Source organism: Bos mutus, chromosome 2, assembly GCF_027580195.1.
Source record: "Bos mutus isolate GX-2022 chromosome 2, NWIPB_WYAK_1.1, whole genome shotgun sequence".
Lineage (NCBI taxonomy): Eukaryota > Metazoa > Chordata > Mammalia > Artiodactyla > Bovidae > Bos > Bos mutus.
The window spans coordinates 640,157-659,920 of NC_091618.1; the positions used below are offsets into that span (position 1 = coordinate 640,157).

A 19,764-nucleotide genomic window follows, 5' to 3' on the forward strand; every position below is an offset into this window, starting at 1 on the left:
TAAAAATACAGGTTCCTTCAGTGTGGGAGGGATAAATTAGGAGGTTGAGATGAACTGATACAGACTGCTATACATCAAACGGATAAACAAGGACCTACTGAGGAGCACAGGGAACAGCAGGAGCCTGTAATGGAAATCCAGCACCCACTGGACCATCGAAAACGCAAGAGAGCTCCAGAAAAACATCTCTTTCTGCTGTATTGACTATGCCAACGCCTTTGACTGTGTGGATCACAAGAAACTGTGGGAAATTCACCTGACCTGCCTCTTGAGAAACCTGTATGCAGGTCAGGAAGCAACAGTTAGAACTGGACATGGAACAACAGACTGGTTCCAAATGGGAAAAGGAGTATGTCAAGGCTGTGTATTGTCACCCTGCTTATTGAACTTATATGCAGAGTACATCATGAGAAACGCTGGGCTGGAAGAAGCACAAGCTGGAATCAAGATTGCCGGGAGAAATATCAATAACCTCAGATATGCAGATGACACCACCCTTATGGCAGAAAGTGAAGAGGAACTAAAAATCCTCTTGATGAAAATGAAAGAGGAGAGTGAAAAAGTTGGCTTAAAGCTCAAGATTCAGAAAATGAAGATCATGGCATCTGGTCCCATCACTTCATGGCAAATAGATGGGGAAACAGTGGAAACAGTGTCAGACTTTATTTTTCTGGGCTCCAAGATCACTGCAGATGGTGATTGCAGCCATGAAATTAAAAGATGCTTACTCCTTGGAAGGAAAGTTATGAACCTAGACAGCATATTGAAAAGCAGAGACATTACTTTGCCAACAAAGGTCCGTCTAGTCAAGGCTATGGTTTTTCCAGTGGTCATGTATGGATGTGAGAGTTGGACTGTGAAGAAGGCTGAGAGCCGAAGAATTGATGCTTTTGAACTGTGGTGTTGGAGAAGACTCTTGAGAGTCCCTTGGACTGCAAGGAGATCCAATCAGTCCATCCTAAAGGAAATCAGTCCTGAATATTCATTGGAGGGACTGATGCTGAAGCTGAAACTCCAATACTTTGGCCACCTGATGCGAAGAACTGACTGATTTGAAAAGACCCTGATGCTGGGAAAGATTGAGGGCAGGAGGAGAAGGGGACAACAGAGGATGAGATGGCTGGATGGCATCACCGACTCAATGGACATGGGTTTGGGTGGACTCCAGGAGTTGACGATGGAGAGGGAGGCCTGGCCTGCTGTGGTTCGTGGGGTCGCAAAGAGTCAGACACAACTGAGCGACTGGACTGAAGGAAAAGAATCTGAAAAAGAGTCTGTATGTGTATGGCTTCCAGGTGGTGCTAGTGGTGAAGAGCCCACCTTCCAATGCAGGGGACATGGACTCGACCCCTGATCTGGGAAGATCCCATACGCCAAGGAGCAACTAAGGCCGTGCACTGCGACTGCTGAGCCTGGGCTCCAGGAGTGGGAGCCAAACTACTGAGCCCTCACGCCCAGAGCCTGTGCTCCACAGCAGGAGAAGCGCTGCGGTGAGAAGCCCATCCGCCTCGGCGAAGAGTGGCCCCCACTCGCCGCAGCTAGAGAAGAGCCCAAGCAGCGATGAAGACCCATCACTGCCAAAAATAAATAAGTTAGAAGAAACATACGGATTCCCTGGGCTAATCTTGTACCCACTGATTCAGAATGTTCCAGGTTGGGGCCTGGGGAATCTGCTTTTATTTTTTAAATTAGTAGGCTTTGTTTTTAAAGCAGTATTAGGTTTACAGAACAGTTGATCGGATAGTACAGAGAGTTCCCATATACCCCTTCTCCTCTATGCAGTTTCCCATATTATGAATATCTTGCATTCGTGTGATACATTTGTTATAACTAATGAAGCAATATTGATGTACTATTATTAACTAGAGTCCAGAGTTTACTCTGCATTGTAGTCTTATGAGCTTTGTCAAATGCACAGTGTCAAGTATACACGTTCATAGTATTGTACAAAATAATTTCTCTGCCTTAGAAACCCCCTGTGCTCCACCTAGTCATCCCTCCTGGGGACCTGAGTCCTTAACAAGATTCCTTGTATTTCTGATGGGCAACCAGCTTGGAAGCCACCTGCTACTCTAAGGGTAGAGGTCTGAGGCTCAGACAGAAGACCGAATTTGCAGCAAAGACAATTGGCTGGGCCTAGAACTCTTGTCTCCCAAGCCCTGTTCAGTGTCTGAGCTGAAGACCAGGGGAGCTCGGCTGCCGGCGAGGAGGCAGGCTTCCAGGTGCTGGGTTTGCACACAGACGGAGCCATGAACTAGGAGCTTAACGGGCAGGGGTGGGTGGGCTCTGCACAAAGACACCTCCTTTTCGCTGCAGCTTTCACGGCTTGGAATTCTCCTATTTGAGAGTCATTCCTCGGGGTTCTGGAGGAGTTTTCTACTGAATGGGAAATAGAATTCTTGAGAAGTCATCAAGATTTTGGGGCTGGAAAATAACTGGTTTGAGCTGGTTGCTGTGGACTAAATGTTTGAGTCTTCCCAAATTCACACATTGAAGCTCTAACCCCCAGTGTGATCATCGTTGAACATTAGATGAAGTCAGGAGAGTAAGGTCTAAGCAATAGGGCTTGTCTCCTCGTAAGAAGAGGCAGAGAGAGTGCGGTCTTCCTCCATGGGCACCGAGGGGGGGGCCATGTGAGCCCACAGCCGGAAGGCCCTGGGTGCAGACCAGGGGGACAGCCAGGCTGGTGCTCTGATCTCAGACTCCAGCCGACGGACCTGGGAGAGATAAATGTTTGTTTTTAAGCCACTGAGCCCGTGGTATTTTGTTTCGGCAGCTCAAGCAGATTAACACTCCGACTTACAGGGCGATAACAGGAAGGACTAGGAGACAGAGGAGGAAGGCGCCCAGGGTTGACGGTTTTGCTAAATCTCCAGCCCACGGTCTGAAGGTTCCCAAAAGCTCAAGAGGGCTCAGAGGGATTTAAGCAGATTCTCGTGGGGTTTAGGACGAAGATATAGGTGCAAGTGTCTGCCTCAGAGGCACAGCTGCTGTCTCGAAGGCCTGATGCTCTCGGGCTTCCAAAGAGTTCTCCACTATGATCGGGCATCAGAATCATTAGCGGGTACTGTTTAAACCTTCACTTTCTTGTTTTTAGCGGCTACAGATTTGTGGGTGCCATTTTCAGAGAGTCGGGCTGGCATGACGGAAGTGCGCCTGGGGCAGTGGCCAGGGATGAATGAGAGCTTCAGAACAGCGGTCCTCAGAGTTCAGGAGCAGCAGCTGCAGCAGCAGAACCATTACCTGGAGGGCTTGTCAAAGCATGGATTATCTGGCCCCTTCTTAGCATTTCCGATTCTGGTTTTCAAAGAGGCAGAGGAACCAGAGATCAAATTGCCAACATTCACTGGATCATGGAGAAAGCAAGGAATTTCCAGAAAAACATCTACATCTGCCTCATTGACTACATGAAAGCCTTTAACTTCAAGGATCACGATAAACTGTGGAAAATTCTTTAAAAGATGGGAATACCAGCCCAACCTATCTTTCTTCTGAGAAACCTGTATGCAGGTCAAGATGCAACAGTTAGAACTGGACATGGAACAACAGATTGGTTCAAAATTGGGAAAGAAGCCTGTATACTGTCACTCTGCATATTTAACTTATATGCAGAGTACATCATGCAAAATGCCGGATTGGATGAAGCACAAGCTGGAATCAAGATTACAGGGAGAAATATCAACAACCTCAGATATGCAGATGATACCACTCTAACTGCAAAAAGCGAAGAGGAACTAAAGAGCCTCTTGATGAGGGTGAAAGAGGAGAGTGAAAAGTCTGGCTTAAAACTCAACATTCAAAAAATGAAGATCATGGTATCCGGTTCCATCACTTCATGGCAAATAGAAAGGGAAACAGTGGAAACAGTAGCTGACTTTATTTTCTGGGCTCCAAAATCACTGCAGATGGTGACTGCAGCTATGAAATTCAAAGATGCTTGCTTCTGGGAACAAAAGCTATGACGAACCTAGACAGCGTATTAAAAACCAGAGATATGACTTTGCTGACAAAGGTCTGTCTAGTCAAAGCTATGGTTTTTCCAGTGGCCATGTATGGATGTGAGAGCTGGACCATAAAGAAAGCTGAGTGCTGAAGGATTGATGCTTTTGAACTGTGGCATTGGAGAAGACTCTTGAGAGTCCCTTGGGCAGCAAGGAGATCAAACCAGTCAATCCTAAAGGAAATCAACCCTGAATATTCATTGGAGGGACTGATGCTGAAGCTGAAATTCTAGTACTTTGGCCACCTGATATGAAGAGCTAATTGGAAAAGACCCTGATGCTGGGAAAGATTGAGGGCAGGAGGAGAAGGGGACGAAAGAGGATGAGATGGGTAGATAGTGGGACTGACTCAGTGGAATTTGAGCAAATTCTGGGAGGTAGCAAAGAACAGAGAAGCCCGCCATGCTTTAGTCCAGGAGATCGCAAGGACTCAGTTACACAACTTAGCAACTGAACACGAGGCCTGAAGTGGGGCCTGAGAAGCTGCATTTCTATCATGTTTCTGGGAACTGTTGGTCCTGCTGCTCCACAGACCACAGCTCGAGAGCCACTGGTCTAGACGTGCAGCACTGCACTCTGGCGCTTAGAGTCCTGGGACAGGTGGCCAAGGCCGTGAGTGGGAGTCTGCCGAGACCACCAGGCAAACAGACCACCAGGCGGGGCCTCGTTGATCCAGGCCACAGACGGTGAGAGTTACTGGTGAAGACTACTGCGTTCCCGGGCACTATCAGGAGACAGCAGCAAGGGCTGGGCAGCCCCATGCCCAGGGCTGGAAAAGGAGATTGTGAAAAAAGGTTTCAGAATCACTCTGTTTCTTGTCTGTCTTCTTCCAAACCACTCAGCCCATCATGGGGACACTTGGCTGTGGTGTGCTGCGGCACAGAGTCTGGGCAGAAGGCAGAAACCCTGGCTTGGGGGGATATGTGCCAAAAATCTGGGTTCAACCCCTTTTGCCACTGACGTGCTGAGGGGGACTTGAATGTGTCTCTTGCACCTTCTGAGTGTCCACTTGTCAACCCATAAGATGAAGAATGACCACCCATCCCTCCCATCCTACAGGCCTTGTCTTTTCCTCCCTGGGGCGGGGTACGTCTCCTGTTGCCACGGGATGCCAATCTGTCTCCTCTGGATTGTAAGGCCCTGAGGGCAAGGTCTGTTCTCCTCCAGAGCCTAGCACAGGGCTGAGCACATCACACCCACTCAGCAGAGGGGGTGGAGCTGAGCAGGACAGACTTCCCTGGTCACTCAGATGGTAAAGAATCCAACTGCAATGCAGGAGACCTGGGTTTGATCCCTGGGTTGGGAAGATCCCCTGGCGAAGGAAATGGCAACCCACTCCAGTATCCTTGCCTGGAAAATTCCATGGAGAGAGGAACCTGGTGGGCTACAGTATATGGGGTCACAAAGAGTTGGACATGACTGAGTGACTAACATTTTCACATGTTCTGAGCAGGACAGAAGTGAACCTTTTAGACATGCCAGGCTGGAAATCCCAAAAGGAGATGTGGGTACCCATGAGATACTTTTAGGTGGCATAATTTAAAAGAAGATAGGTATTCATTAAACGTGTTATCTTTTATGGAAATTGATAAAGGCTTGGCATTTATGGTAATGATATAAGATCTCCACTTAAAGTTATAAGAAAAATAAGAGATGGTTTAAAGAAAATTTTAAGTCAATGATACTAGAGTTAGAATATGCTTTTGGTAAAAATCATGGGAGTCTGGGTAGCTGTGCGCTCAGGTCTAGGAGATATCACTCTAGTGCAAGCCCTGGGTTTGACCATAAAGCTGCTGGGTGGCCTTGGCCGAAGCACTTGTCCTCTCTGTTTCAAGAGTAAAGGGAAAGGATGGGACCAGGACAAGGCTGGCTGGAGTCTGGGGAGCACAGAGGGGCGGGTCTGGACAAAGGGGTGGCGAAGAGGTGCTGACCAGGCGGGGATCCCTCTGCTAGATGCCCACCCCCTTTAACCAGAGCACTATTATTTCATTTTGTTTCTGCATACAACTCTATTAAAAAATTGCTTTGTAAACTCACAGGGCAGGATGATCTTTTAGGGCCCGACTCTGACAATGGTCGCTCTGAGTGATGCTCCCCACCTCCTTCATCCCTCGGAGCCAGTGAGAAACTAGAGGAGGCCCCAGAGGCTTGGGGGTTAACACCTCACCTACACTGGAGCTCTAGAGCCCCACAGCCTCCCGTCCCAGCTCTGCTCTGAACTGAGCAAACAGCTATTCATGGAGTGGCCCTGGCAGAAGCAACAAAGGTGCCCATTGTTCCCTGTGGAGCCTGCTGGCTGCCTCCCTCCCCAGGAAGAACCTCTTAGAATCCCCTGCAGAAACCCAAGAGCCAGGGGCTGTGGGCATCTCGCTTCTCCCTGGAGGCTGCAGGGAGGGGCTCAGGGGGACAGTTATGGAGGGGACAGAGCTGGGATCACGGTGGCCATGACCTCCGGCTTACGGGAAAGAGGCTAAAGATATGTGGACAGAAGGACAGGCGGGGGCCACATCTGCACCGCCCATCATATCCCAGCACCCAGGACACGGCCACACTCAATGTATATATTTCAGGAATAAATGAATGAATGGACCCACCCTTCTTGGTTTTCCAAACTGTATTATCAGAGTGATTGAAAAAAAGGGAAAGAAATCAGGTTACTTGCCTGCTGGAAAATACTCAGTGGCTCTTCAGTGACCACCAAACAGTAAAATTCAGACTCTGGGGCCTGATACTCACACAGTGGTACTCAGCCACCGCATCCCAAACTGACTGCCCGCCTCACCGCCTGCAACGCCCCACCGTCCCGACTCCCGGCGCTGTCTCATCTCGCCATGCGCGTTGCATGTGCTGGCCCTTCCACCTGTAACCCTTTCCCCTGGCTTCTCTGCCTGGCAACTCATCCTTCCCGGATGACTCAACTCAACTGATTTGGCTCCATCCATGTTTATTCTCCCTGGTGGCAGCTCATCTTCTTGGAGGCAGAGAGTGTATTTTCTTTCACTTTCAGCACCTAGCTTAGCACAGGCATGCAGTCAGTCAATGTTCGCCCCAGGAAGGGCTGGAAGAGGGGACTTGCATATGTGGCCATTCATGTGACAGAATTTATTGAGGACTTTTTATGTGTCAGGCGTGTGCTAGGCACCCCACTCCAGTGCTCTTGCCTGGAAAATCCCATGGATGGAGGAGCCTGGTGGGCTGCAGTCCATGGGGTCGCGAAGAGTTGGACACGACTGAAGCGACTTAGCAGCAGCAGCAGGTCCTGGGATAGAGCAAAATAGGAAATATGCTCCTGGGGCCATAGAGCAAATACTCGAGTGGAAGAGAAAAAGGCTCTTGATGGATTGCACAGTTTTGATGACAGCTGTGAAAACTGCTCTAAAGGAAAAGTATGGGGTTCCACGAGGTCCTGGTCTGGAGGTCGAGAAAGGTTTCCTGGAAGACGTGGCATTTGAGTTGAAGTTTTAATTTTACACTCTAAATTATAGCTTGGAGTTTGTTAGATCAGTGGTTCTTAAATTTGAATTGCACTGGCCACACCTGCAAAGCCTGTTAAAATGCAGATTGTCAGGCTACCCCAGGGTTTCTGACTCAGCAGATTGAGGAACATGCATTTCTTCCCCGCAACTTTATTGGAGAACTGACAAATAGAATTGCATGGATCATCGAAAAAGCAAGAGAGTTCCAGAAAAACATCTATTTCTGCTGTATTGACTATGCCAAAGCCTTTGACTGTGAGGATCACAATAAACTGTGGAAAATTCTGAAAGAGATGGGAATACCAGACCACATGACCTGCCTCTTGAGAAACCTGGATGCAGATCAGAAAGCAACAGTTAGAACTGGACATGGAACAACAGACTGGTTCCAAATAGGAAAAGGAGTATGTCAAGGCTGTATATTGTCACCCCACTTATTTAACTTTTATGCAGAGTACATCATGAGAAACGCTGGGCTGGAAGAAGCAAGAGCTGGAATCAAGATTGCCAGGAGAAATATCAAAAACCTCAGATATGCAGATGATACCACCCTTATGGCAGCAAGTGAAGAGGAACTCAAAAGCCTCTTGATGAAAGTGAAAGTGGAGAGTGAAAAAGTTGGCTTAAAGCTCAAGATTCAGAAAACGAAGATCATGGCATCTGGTCCCATCACTTCATGGGAAATAGATGGGAAAACAGTGGAAACAGTGTCAGACTTTATTTTGGGGGGCTCCAAAATCACTGCAGATGGTGACTGCAGCCATGAAATTAAAAGACGCTTACTCCTTGGAAGGAAAGTTATGACCAACCTAGATAGCATATTGAAAAGCAGAGACATTACTTTGCCAACAAAGGTCCGTCTAGTCAAGGCTATGGTTTTACCTGTGGTCATGTATGGATGTGAGAGTTGGACTGTGAAGAAAGCTGAGCACCGAAGAATTGATGCTTTTGAACTGTGTTGTTGGAGAAGACTCTTGAGAGTCCCTTGGACCGCAAGGAGATCCAACCAGTCCATTCTGAAGGAGATCAGCCCTGGGATTTCTTTGGAAGGACTGATGTTGAAGCTGAAACTCCAGTACTTTGGCCACCTCATGCGAAGAGTTGACTCATTGGAAAAGACTGATGCTGGGAGGGACTGGGGGCAGGAGGAGAAGGGGACGACAGAGGATGAGATGGCTGGATGGCATCACTGACTCGATGGACGTGAGTCTGAGTGAACTCCGGGAATTGGTGATGGACAGGGAGGCCTGGCGTGCTGCGATTCATGGGGTCGCAAAGAGTCGGACACGACTGAGCGACTGAACTGAACGGAACTGAAAGAGTATAAACGGAAGATGTGACACACATACACCGTGAGAGACAACCGCATTGCTAACAAACTCCCAGGCGAAGCTGTTGGTCCAGGGACCAGTGTGGGAACCGCTGAATTTGCCCAAAGCGATGAGAGGAAGAGGAGCAGAGATTTCCAGGCAGCAAGGACAGCGTGGGTGCTGGCCTGAGGTGGACTCAGCCCAGCATGTTCGAGAAAATGGAAGAAGGTTAACGTGGCTGGAGTCTGTGAGCACGACAGAGGGAGAGCAGCGGGGAGAGGACCCAGGCGACGGTGAGGAGCCGGCCGCTCCCCTGCAGGCCCCGAGGCCGCTGCGCAGGGACAGACAGCTCCTCCAGGGTGCAGGGTGGGAGGCAGAGTCAGGAGAGCGTTGGGGCCGGGGACCAGTGGGAAGGTGGCCGCAGCTGTCCAAGGGAGCGCTGGCGGTGGCGTGGGGCGGGGTGTTGGCCGGGGAGATGGAGGGACACGGCCAGTCAGCGGGCATCAAACAAAGGAACTGTGAGCAAGACTGGAAAGCAGTGTCAGATGAAGAAGAGGCGTGTTTACTGTGCCTGGCCCAAGGGGATTCTGGGGGCTGCAGCCTAACATCTGCTCAGCCCCACAGATGCCGTGTGACCTCGAGGGAGCCATCAGCCTCTGTGGTCCTCCCGTAGTCAGTGGGGAGGGCCAGCTTGGCCTCGCAGGGCTGGGACGCTCCCTCTGCCCCAGACTTGAGGGCAGAACGTGCCTGCAGCTTGCTGGCATCTGGCTCTCCTAGCTTGTCCACCTGCCCTGGGCCTCGTTAACACCAGCAGGGCTTACTCCACTGTGAACCCAGCTCCTGGCAGCCTGGGTGTGACATCCTGTCCCCAGGTCTTTGCAGGAATCTGAGGGGGTTTGTGGGTGCCAGCCTGGCATGCAGCCCCACGGCGAGCACCCTCCCGGAGCCTTCTGAGGGGGAGGCAGCTGGAGCCCTGGAGTGGGCAGCTGGTCTGGACTGGGATCCGTGAAGGCAGACCATGACTCTTGTTTTTAGCCAGCCCTCTTCTGTGCCTGGTGGGCTCAGCAGCATCTCTCACTAGTTGCCCAGGGGCCCTGTCCTTAGGGAAGAAACAATCTAATCCATGGTCACTCCCTCCCCAGACACCTGCAACCACTCCCTGCAGATCCAAGGTTAATGCCTGATCCCAGCGTTCAAAGCCCAGGTTTAAACGAATCCACTCTCTAGTCTTACACTCCAGGCTACAGAAACTACACCCTTTCTGCCCCTCCATGTCCCTACTTTCCTGCCAGGCACCTTGCTCCTGCATGGCCTGTCCGGGTCACACTGTGAACCCCCGTCCATCCTCCAGCTGGGTTGCCACCCCCTCCAGGAAGTCCTCCCGATCCTATCAGCCAGGACCCACCTCTCCCTCCCTGTGCTGGTGCTTCAAACAATACTTAACACGTCTTCAACGTTTCTCTCCCGTGAACATTCTAAGCGTTTTGAGGCCACAGTTCATTGTTATCTGTCTTAATAATATAATAAACCCAACGGGCTTCCCGGGTGGCAGTGGCAGTAAAGAACCTGCCTGCCAACGCAGGAGACGCAGGAGATACAGGTTCAATCCCTGGATGGGAGATCTCCCGGGGGAGGATACAGCAAGCACTCCGGTGTTCTTGACTGGAGGAGAATCCCGTGGACAGAGGAGCCTGGTGGGCTACAGTCCATGGGGTCATAGAGAGTCGATTCAACATGCACAAAACCCAATACTAATTCACGAAAACTACGACTGACTGCGTGCTGGACACTGTTTTAAGTCCTAAGCCCACGTAATCTCAGTCTATCCTTTTGACAACCCCACGAGACCCGTGTTAATGTCATCCCGTTTTATAGATGAGCACACTGAGGCCCACAGAGGGCAAGCATTTGCTCTGAGTCTCAGGGACAGAGACAGGCAGGATGTGGGGGAAACTGAAGCTTTCTGAGCTCCAGGCCTGGCTGCTCCTGTCCTGGGAGAGATCCAGGGGTTCCAGTCCTCCCTAAAAATCATCTGGGTAGGGGCACCTGGTGAAGGAGGGGGAGTGCCAGGCCTGGGTCAGGAAAGGATCAAACGAGAAGCCCCCACTTATTTTGCAGGTGGGCATCAGTCCAGAGAGTGGACACCAAAAGCTGGCATCCTACCCTGGGTCTTAGGATAAGTGACCAAGGCAAGCTGTCAGTGTCCTGGGCATGGGGCCGGGCACTGCTGGGCAGGACAAAGCTGCCACCAAAAACTGGCCTCCCCCGAAGCTGAACCACGTGCCTGTCCAGCTGGGGATGGGCACTGGGGTGAGCCCTTGCCACTGTGCTCCCACCCGACTCAGGCCCTGTGGCTAGGGACAGAAGATCTGGGGGACCCCAGCCGTGCAGGGAGCGATGGGCTTGACCACAGGGAGCTGCCACTCCCTGGGGACTAGCCTGGAACCAGAGCCTTTCCTTGTTTGTAAGAGTTGAGGGCCCTGGGTGTTGTTCTAATTTATGGGGCCACCTGGCCTGGCCTGAATTCCACCTCTGTCATTCTCTCAGGGGCAACGCTGCCCTGGCCAAGCTCGGCCACATGCCCTTGGCCTTCCGCCGTTCCGTCCAGCGGTGCCCATCCCTGAGGCTGGTGGTGGAGCCTGGTGACAATCCAGTCTATGTGCGCCCCTGGCCACATCCATCCATCCAGCCAGCCAACCAAGGAGCCATCAATGACCTGAGGGCAGGAGGCTCACAGGAACGAGGGAGGCATCGAGCAGGGGGAAGACGCACCTACAACACCCGTCCCAGAAGATGGCCTGCCAGGGCGGCCACAGGCGTGGGCTCCGCGACGCCGCCATCATGCAGCTTCGCCACCGTGGACAAGCTCCCCCAGTGCGTTTCCCCGTAACAGCACCTGCTCACGACGCTGCTGCGGGTTTTGTTGCTGCTGTTCAGTCACTAAGTCATTCCGACTCTCTGCGACCCCAGGGACTGTCGCCCGCCAGGCTCCTCTGTCCATGGGACTCCCTGGGCAAGAATATTGGAGTGGGTTGCCATTTCCTTCTCCAGGGGAATCTTCCCGACCCAGGGATCCAACCTGTGTCTCCTACATTGGCAGGTGGATTCTTTACCATTGAGCTACCTGGGAAGCTCGCTGTGAGGTTTAAACACAAATAAATTGTCAAATCCCTGGAGTAAGAAATGGCACCCCACTCTGGTATTTTTTCCTGGGCAGAGGAGCCTGCCAGGCTACTGTCCATGAGACTGCAAAGAGGCAGACACGACTGAGCAACTGAACTCAAATTATGAAATGCATATGTCATGAATGTACAAAGTGCCCATAAGGCTGCCTGGTACAGAATAAGTTAGCTAGCAATATTAAGTAAATAATAAGATCTACAAAGAAAAGCAGCAGTCCTGAGGTGGGGAGCGCCTGGGGCTTGGGGTCGGCACCGCGAAATGCGGGCTGGGTGGGGAGGAGTTCAGAAAGCTGGGAGGAGGTGACAGGAGTTGAGTCTTGCCAGGCTTGCAGAGGTCTGGGGGCCACGTGCCAGGCAAAGGGAACAACACCTGCAGAGGCCCGGAAGCAGGGAGGAGGAGCTGCAGTCAGGGGCCAAGAGCAGCGTCTACAGAACCGGCGAGGCTGGAGTGGAGGCAGGTGGGTCAGCAGGAGGGGGTGCCTGACACCCGGTGGGGCTCAGGCACCGCAGGCCCTAGCCCTTCGATCGGGTCCTAAGGACACTTTGTAAAACACTCACACCAACAAAGAGTCAGAGAGAGGGCGATCTGAGTTGAGTTGAGGGAGTGACGTGGGGTTGCATTTAGCTTTGGCAGGTTCTCCTCCAAGGCTGGGGGCTTCCCAGGTGGCTCAGCCTGCAGGAGACACAGGTTCTGTCTCTGGGAAGACCCCCTGGAGGAGGGCATGGCAACCCACTCCAGTATTCCTGCCTGAGAATCCCACGGACAGAGGGGCCTGGCGGGCTGCAGTCCATGGGGTCACAGAGAGTTGGACCCGCCTTAGTGACTGAGCACACAGGTGCCCCCAAGGCAGGATGTGCAACTGCCCTGAGCCCTGTTTGCCCAGCATTTTACTGCACTGACGTCTGGGACTCCTTCCCTGCTACCCCCTCTCCTGTCTTCGGTCGGAAGGTGGCGGGCCAGGCCCTGCTGGGAGAAATGGCTGGCCAGCCTCTGCCTTGGGGAATCTCAGAGGAAGGAACCCAGGCTCACTCTACTTCCAACCTCCTGGGCTCATCATGAGGTCAAATGCAGCCAAGAGAAAGCCCTACAGAAGCAAGAGGCGACCGATGACATCACCTCTGCCCGGAAGCTCCTGCAGACCTCAGGAAACGGGTATGGAGAGAGCTCACCACCCAGTCAAGCACTGTTCCCCTCCTGGTCAGATGCATGAACCCAGGGCTTGTGGGTCAGGGGACGAGTCAGGCAGAGTGCAGCCGCCTTGTCACCTTATTCCAAGGCTGTGCGTTCTCCAGGCTCCCAGGGGACCTGGCGGAGGTGAGCAGCAGGATGAAATTGACATGGGGGTGCCACTCACGCAGCGCTTTCTCTCCAACAAGTCAGAATCAGATGTGGACTCAGGTCGGCCCACCAAAGCAGCAGCTGTGGGCTGAAGGGACCGCTGGGGGAGACCGCGCAGACGAGGCCGGTGCGCAGACGAGGCCGGTGCGCAGACGAGGCCCGCGCCAGACCTCAGATAAGCACGCTGCGTGGGGGGCAGGGAGGGGAGAGGAAACAGCAAGTGTCTTTAACAAGGATCCCGAAGTAAATCTCTACAAAAACATTTCCTACTTCCTTCTTTCTGTGCATCTGTTTTTAGCGTGCTGCAGGCCAGCCCTCAGAATGTCGCTGGGTCAGGTCATCATCCCCAAAGGACCGGTTTTGCTGGGAGAGGGTAGGTGGCCCTCAGGGCCAGCCGAGGAAGGGGCGGGCGAGGCCCTGCATTGCGTCTGGAGGTGAAGGAGGTCTGTGTGCGTCTCAGGAGAGGGGACCCAGAGCCCTTGGGAAAGCAGGTGGGTGTTGCAGTCTGTTCACTCATCTTTGTGATTTAGGACCGAGGGGTCAAGACACCACTCCCTCACTGACAGGGCCCAAGGCCCACCACCTTGTCCCTCAGTGTCTCCTTGGAGACTGGAGACCCTGGGGCATCACGCGGGGGTTGAGTCAGGACTTGTGTCTGGGTGGGGAGGGAAGCGGAAGGTCAGTTGGGGGTGGGTGAAGTCTCCGGGAGCAGTGTCTCATGGCCCTGGTTGGGGCTGGGAGGGACACAGGTTAAGAGGGTCATCTAATTCAATCTGAACTGGAGGTTAGAGGGGCTTCCCCAGTGACTCAGTGATAAAGAATCTGCCTGCAGTGCAGGAGACCCAAGAGATGCGAGTTTGATCCTTGGGTTCAGAAAATCCCCTGGAGAAGGGAATGGCTACCCACTCCAGTATTCTTGCCTGGAGAATTCCATGGACAGAGAAGCCCGGCGGGCTACAGTCCATGGGGTCACAAAGAGTCGTACACAATTTAAGTGGCTGAGGACACAGAGGTTAGAGAGGAGATTAAGGGCATGAGTTCTGAGCCAGACAGGACTAGACCTGAGTCCTGTGTGACATCAGGCAAATGGCTTCACCTCCCTGAGCCTCACTTTCCTCATCTACGAAATGAGATGATCCAAGCACAATCTCCAAGGTCTGCGGGGAGGAAAAGAGGAGATAATGCACGTGGTATGTTGTTGTTCAGTCACTAAGTCATGACTCTTTGCGACCCCAGGGACTGCAGCACACCAGACTCCTCTGTCCTCCACTATCTCCCACAGTTTGCTCAAATTCATGTCCCTTGAGTTGGTGATGCTGTCTAACCTCTTATCCTCTGCCATGTTGACAGATGTTCCTATCATTACAGCTATCAGGAGTGACAACAGCTCAGTCTCCTTGGTATTGGGAGGGGCTTCCTTCCGCTGACCAGCGGTTCTTAGCTGGAGGCGACTTGGCCTACCATGGGTGGCTGGGTTATCTGGAGTCGTTTCTAGGTGTCACAGCTGGGGGTTGCTACTGGCATCCATGGGCTTCCCACTGTAGGAGAAGCACTGCCTGCCACTGTAGGAGGCATAGGAGACGCAAGTTTGATCCCTGGTTGAGAAGATCCCCTGCAGGAAGGCACAGCAACTCACTCCAGTATTCTGGCCTGGAGAATCCAATGGACAGAGGAGCCTGGCGGGCTACAGTCCATGGGGTCACAGAGGGTCGGACACGACTGAGTGACTAAGCACGCAACTAAGCACACACTGGCATCTGGGGGGTGAGAAGCCAGGGAGGCTGCTAAACATGGCACAGTGCCCAGGACACCCCTGGTGGCAACGAGCCATCCTGGCCCAAACGCAGCGGTGCCAAGGCTGAGGCACGTCGCCCAGACCTGTGCTGCGCAGGACACACAGTGGTCACGGCCAGCGGCGCCCATCGAGTGCCTCAAATGCGGTTAGTCCGCACCGAGGCGTGCTGCACAGTACGAAACACACGCTGAGTTTCCAATACTTAGTATGAAAAAGAGGATGTCGAACTAGCTCTGAACAATTTTTATACTGATTATATATTGAAATGCTAATATTTGGGATATATTAGGTTAAAATATCAGCAGTACATGAACCGTGAATTTCCAGATGTTCAAGCTGGTTTTAGAAAAGACAGAGGAACCAAAAATCAAATTGCCAACATCCACTGGATCATCGAAAAAGTAAGAGAGTTCCAGAAAAACATCTATTTCTGCTTTATTGACTATGCCAAAGCCTTTGACTGTGAGGATCACAATAAACTGTGGAAAATTCTGAAAGAGATGGGATACCAGACCACCTGACCTGCCTCTTGAGAAACCTATATGCAGGTCAGGAGGCAACAGTTAGAACTGGACATGGAACAACAGACTGGTTCCAAATAGGAAAAGGAGTACGTCAAGGCTGTATATTGTCACCCTGCTTATTGAACTTATATGCAGAGTACATCATGAGAAACGCTGGGCTGGAAGAAGCACAAGCTGGAATCAAGATTGCTGGGAGAAATATCAATAACCTCAGATATGCAGATGACACCACCCTTATGGTAGAAAGTGAAGAGGAACTCAAAATCCTCTTGATGAAAATGAAAGAGGAGAGTGAAAAAGTTGGCTTAAAGCTCAAGATTCAGAAAACGAAGATCATGGCATCTGGTCCCATCACTTCATGGCAAATAGATGGGGAAACAGTGGAAACAGTGTCAGACTTTATCTTTTTGGGCTCCAAAATCACTGCAGATGGTGACTGCATCCATGAAATTAAAAGACGCTTACTCCTTGGAAGGAAAGTTATGACCAACCTAGATAGCATATTCAAAAGCAGAGACATTACTTTGCCAACAAAGGTTCGTCTAGTCAAGGCTATGGTTTTTCCAGTAGTCATGTATGGATGTGAGAGTTGGACTGTGAAGAAAGCTGAGCACCGAAGAATTGATGCTTTTGAACTGTGGTGTTGGAGAAGACTCTTGAGAGTCCCTTGGACTGCAAGGAGATCCAACCAGTCCATCCTAAAGGAGACCAGATTTCTTTGGAAGGACTGATGCTAAAGCTGAAACTCCAGTACTTTGGCCACCTCATGGGAAGAGTTGACTCATTGGAAAAGACCCTGATGCTGGGCGGGATTGGGGGCAGGAGGAGAAGGGGACGACAGAGGATGAGATGGCTGGATGGCATCACTGACTCGATGGACATGAGTTTGAGTGAACTCCGGGAGTTGGTGATGGACAGGGAGGCCTGGAGTGCTGTAATTCATGGGGTCGCAAAGAGTCGGACACGACTGAGAGACTGAACTGAACTGAACTGAATTGAACTGAGGTTAAAGTATAAGCTATTCGTAGCTCAGTTAGTAAAGAATCTGCCTGTAATGCAGGAGACCCAGGTTCCATTCCTGGTTTGGGAAGATCCCACGGAGAAGGAAATGGCAACGCACTCCAGTATTAATGCCTGGAGAATCCCATGGACAGAGGAGCCTGGCAGGCTATCGTCCATGGGGTCGCAAGGGTCGGACACGACTTAGCGACTAGGGCTTCCCAGCTGCGCTAGTGGTGCAGAACCCGCCTGCCAGTGCAGGAGATGTGAGACACATGGGTTTCAGCCCTGGGTCGGGAAGATCCCCTGGAGGAGGGCATGGCAACCCGCTCAAGTATTCTTGGCTGGAGAATCCCATGGACCGAGAAGCCTGGTGGGCTACAAGTTCATATGGTTGCAAAGAGTCAGACACGATTGAAGCGACTTAACACACATGCATATATTATTATAATTAACTTTACCTGCTTATTTTAACCTTAAGGCTCTCTTTGTGGCTTGCATTCTATTTCCACTGGACAACAGGGGTCTAGAGTGTACTGCTTCTCTGCGGGGGGTGTGAGAGGGTCTTGGGCCGAATGCAGGTAGGAGGTGAGGGTCGCAGGGGCTGTGACTGGCTTCTTGAGAAAGCACAGAGGGGATGGTCACACCTCTGCGCCCTGCTAGAGGGGGATGAGCACCTCCTTCCCCGCTCTCTGCCCCCCTCTGACAGAGGGTGGGCCTGAGCCTGACCCCTTCTTGACTCCCCATCCCCCAACGGAGGCATCGTGCCAGCCTCTCAGGCTGCACTAAAAGTGCCCCGGTGGACAAACAGGCGGGTATGGTGACAGCTGAGGCTTAGAGGCCTGAGTGTCCTGGCTCCTGGCCCACTCGCTGGCAGTGCCCAGTTAGGACAGGGGTGGGGAAGGGAGGGGAGCGCCCCCAGGGCCACTGAGGCCTGGACCACACTGCACTTCTGAGTTGTGACCCTGAGGTTCACACACGGAGACTGGAGGCAGGGGCCACGGCTGGACAGGGCCCCCAGGTCTGCAGGGTGACCGGCTCTTTGCCCTCGGGGTCGGCCAGTGCCTGCTGAGGAGGAAGGGGGCAGGGGACTGGCCTGGCCTGGCAGGGCTGGCAGGGCCACTGGAGGTGACAGAGGGAATGCGCTGGGAGGGTGTGGGGGAAGACACAGGGATGGGGTGTCAGAGAGGCTGGGAGAGGCAGGGTGCCCGATGACAGAATGACTTGGGAGCAGTAAGCCACTCAAAGCACAGAGTGGATCGGGGGACTTGCCCACAGGCATCAGCATGGGGTCCCCACCCCAAGTCCTCCCTGCTCCCTCCTCTCAGCACCGACCCCTCCCATGCCAGCAATGCGGAACACTTCAAGGACCTGGAGCAGAGGACTGCAGGGTCCCACCTGGGACTCTCCACCGCTTCCTTCGCACCAGTCTGGGACTTGGCCGCTTCCTGGCGGGGGCGGGAGCAGTGGGGTGCTTAATTCCATTCCCCCATCCCACGGCCTGCGGTCCCAGGAATCCTGCACCCCACCAGACTTTGAGGACGGGAGAACAGGGCCAGTGGGAACAGGGTCCTGAATGAGGAGAGCTCTTCTGACAAAAACCCGCACGTCCACACCCTCCCTCTGGTGGAACAAGGCCCCTCCCTGACCCCAGGGTGAAGTCAGGGGAAGGCATTTGGGGACAGGGTGCTCCTGGCCAGTGCTTGGGGACAGACAATCGCCCGGAGCCCCCACAGGGCGAAATTGGAGCCTAGGCCACCCCTTGGCCAGGTTCCCCCTGGCCATGCCCCAGGCGGATCCAGGAGGAAGTTCAGCTGGTTCGGGAGTCGGGGGAGGGTCTGGGCTGCGGTGGGAGGTGAGCCAGAGAGTCTGGGGGCTTCAGGGCGCTGCTGAGGGCAGAGCGGGGAGGCGAAAGAGAAGAGGCTGGGGAAGCCGAGGGGTGCCCAGGTCGTCCCTGGAGAAGGGCTGGAGAGGGTCGGGGGCGGGAAGTCTGGGGAGAAGCGGCGGGTGTTCTTGGTAAGGGGTAGTGGGGGTTCCCATGCTGTGTCTGCATATCTGGGGGTCTCTGTATATGGGGGAGTCTGACACAAGTTTTGGGTGCTGGTTCTCAGGATTTCTGGGCGCGGGGGCCTCGGACGAGGGGCGACTCGGGCTGGAGGCAGCCTGTTCGTGTCCCCGAGTCCGGCGAGGATCTCGGGTTTTCTGGGCCCAGATTTCGGGCCCAGCCAGCAGGCGGAGGGGCGCGGCGGCCCGGCTCACCTGTAGACGTCGGTCCAGAGCTGCGTGCCCAGCACGTACACCGCCTCGACGCGGCTGCCGTACTGCAGCCGCACCGTCCGCTCGCGCAGCATCGTCGCGCAGCGCCCGGCCCCGCGCGCGTCCTCGCCCGGCCGCTCGGCGTAGCACCTGCCGCAGGTGAGCCCCTCGCAACAGTCCGCCCGCGGCCCGCGCCCCGCCTTTATCGGGCCGCCGGTGGGCGGGGCAGCCCGTGGCCTCCTCGCGCAATGGGCCGCGGGCCCGTCCGTCAAGCGTGGCCACGCCCCCCCAGCTTGGTCAGGGTGACGTCAGCAGTTGAGTTGCTCATTCTTTCATTCAACAGACTTTCCACTGGCCCCCAGCTGCAGGCGCCAGGACGCAGAGCCAGCTGCCCCTCTGGGCGACTCCAGCCCCGCGGGCAGATAATGCAAACGCCACAGGGGCGGGGACAGAGCGAGTGGATGCGCTGACCCAGCCAGGGCTGGGGAGTGAGCCTTCTTGGAGGAAGGGTTTGCATTTCTCGAATAACGAGCGATGTTGAGCATCTTTTCTTGTGTTTCTTAGCCATCTGTGTGTCTTCTTTGGAGAAACGTCTGTTTAGGTCTTCTGCCCGAACCAGGGCAAGTTTGCTGTGCGGAGCAGGGCCCCAGAGCCAGTGCTCCGTGACGACCTGGAGGAGTGGGTGGGGAGGGACGCGGGAGGAGGACTCAGGGTGGAGGGGACACACGCGCACCTATGGCCGATTCATACTCAAGTGTGGCAAAAGCCATCACAGGATTTAAAGTAATTATCCTCCAATTAAAATAAATAACTTTTTTTTAAAAAAAAAAGGGGTTTGCAGACTGAAGGGAAGGGCAGAGAGGGAGCTTCCTGACCAAATGG

At 53.3% G+C, this 19,764-nt stretch overlaps 1 protein-coding gene across 2 annotated transcripts in view; it reads right to left on the reverse strand.

Moving 5' to 3' along the window:
* PADI2 (peptidyl arginine deiminase 2) overlaps nucleotides 1-19,046 on the reverse strand; it is a 59,139-nt gene extending 40,093 nt beyond the window's left edge. For both annotated transcript variants that reach the window (XM_070382026.1, XM_070382023.1), the window contains exon 1: nucleotides 18,886-19,046. In XM_070382026.1, coding sequence (XP_070238127.1) covers nucleotides 18,886-18,977 — 92 coding nt within the window. In that variant the 5' untranslated portion in view covers nucleotides 18,978-19,046. The remainder of the gene's footprint in view (nucleotides 1-18,885) is intronic.
* Nucleotides 19,047-19,764: the final 718 nt, after the last annotated feature.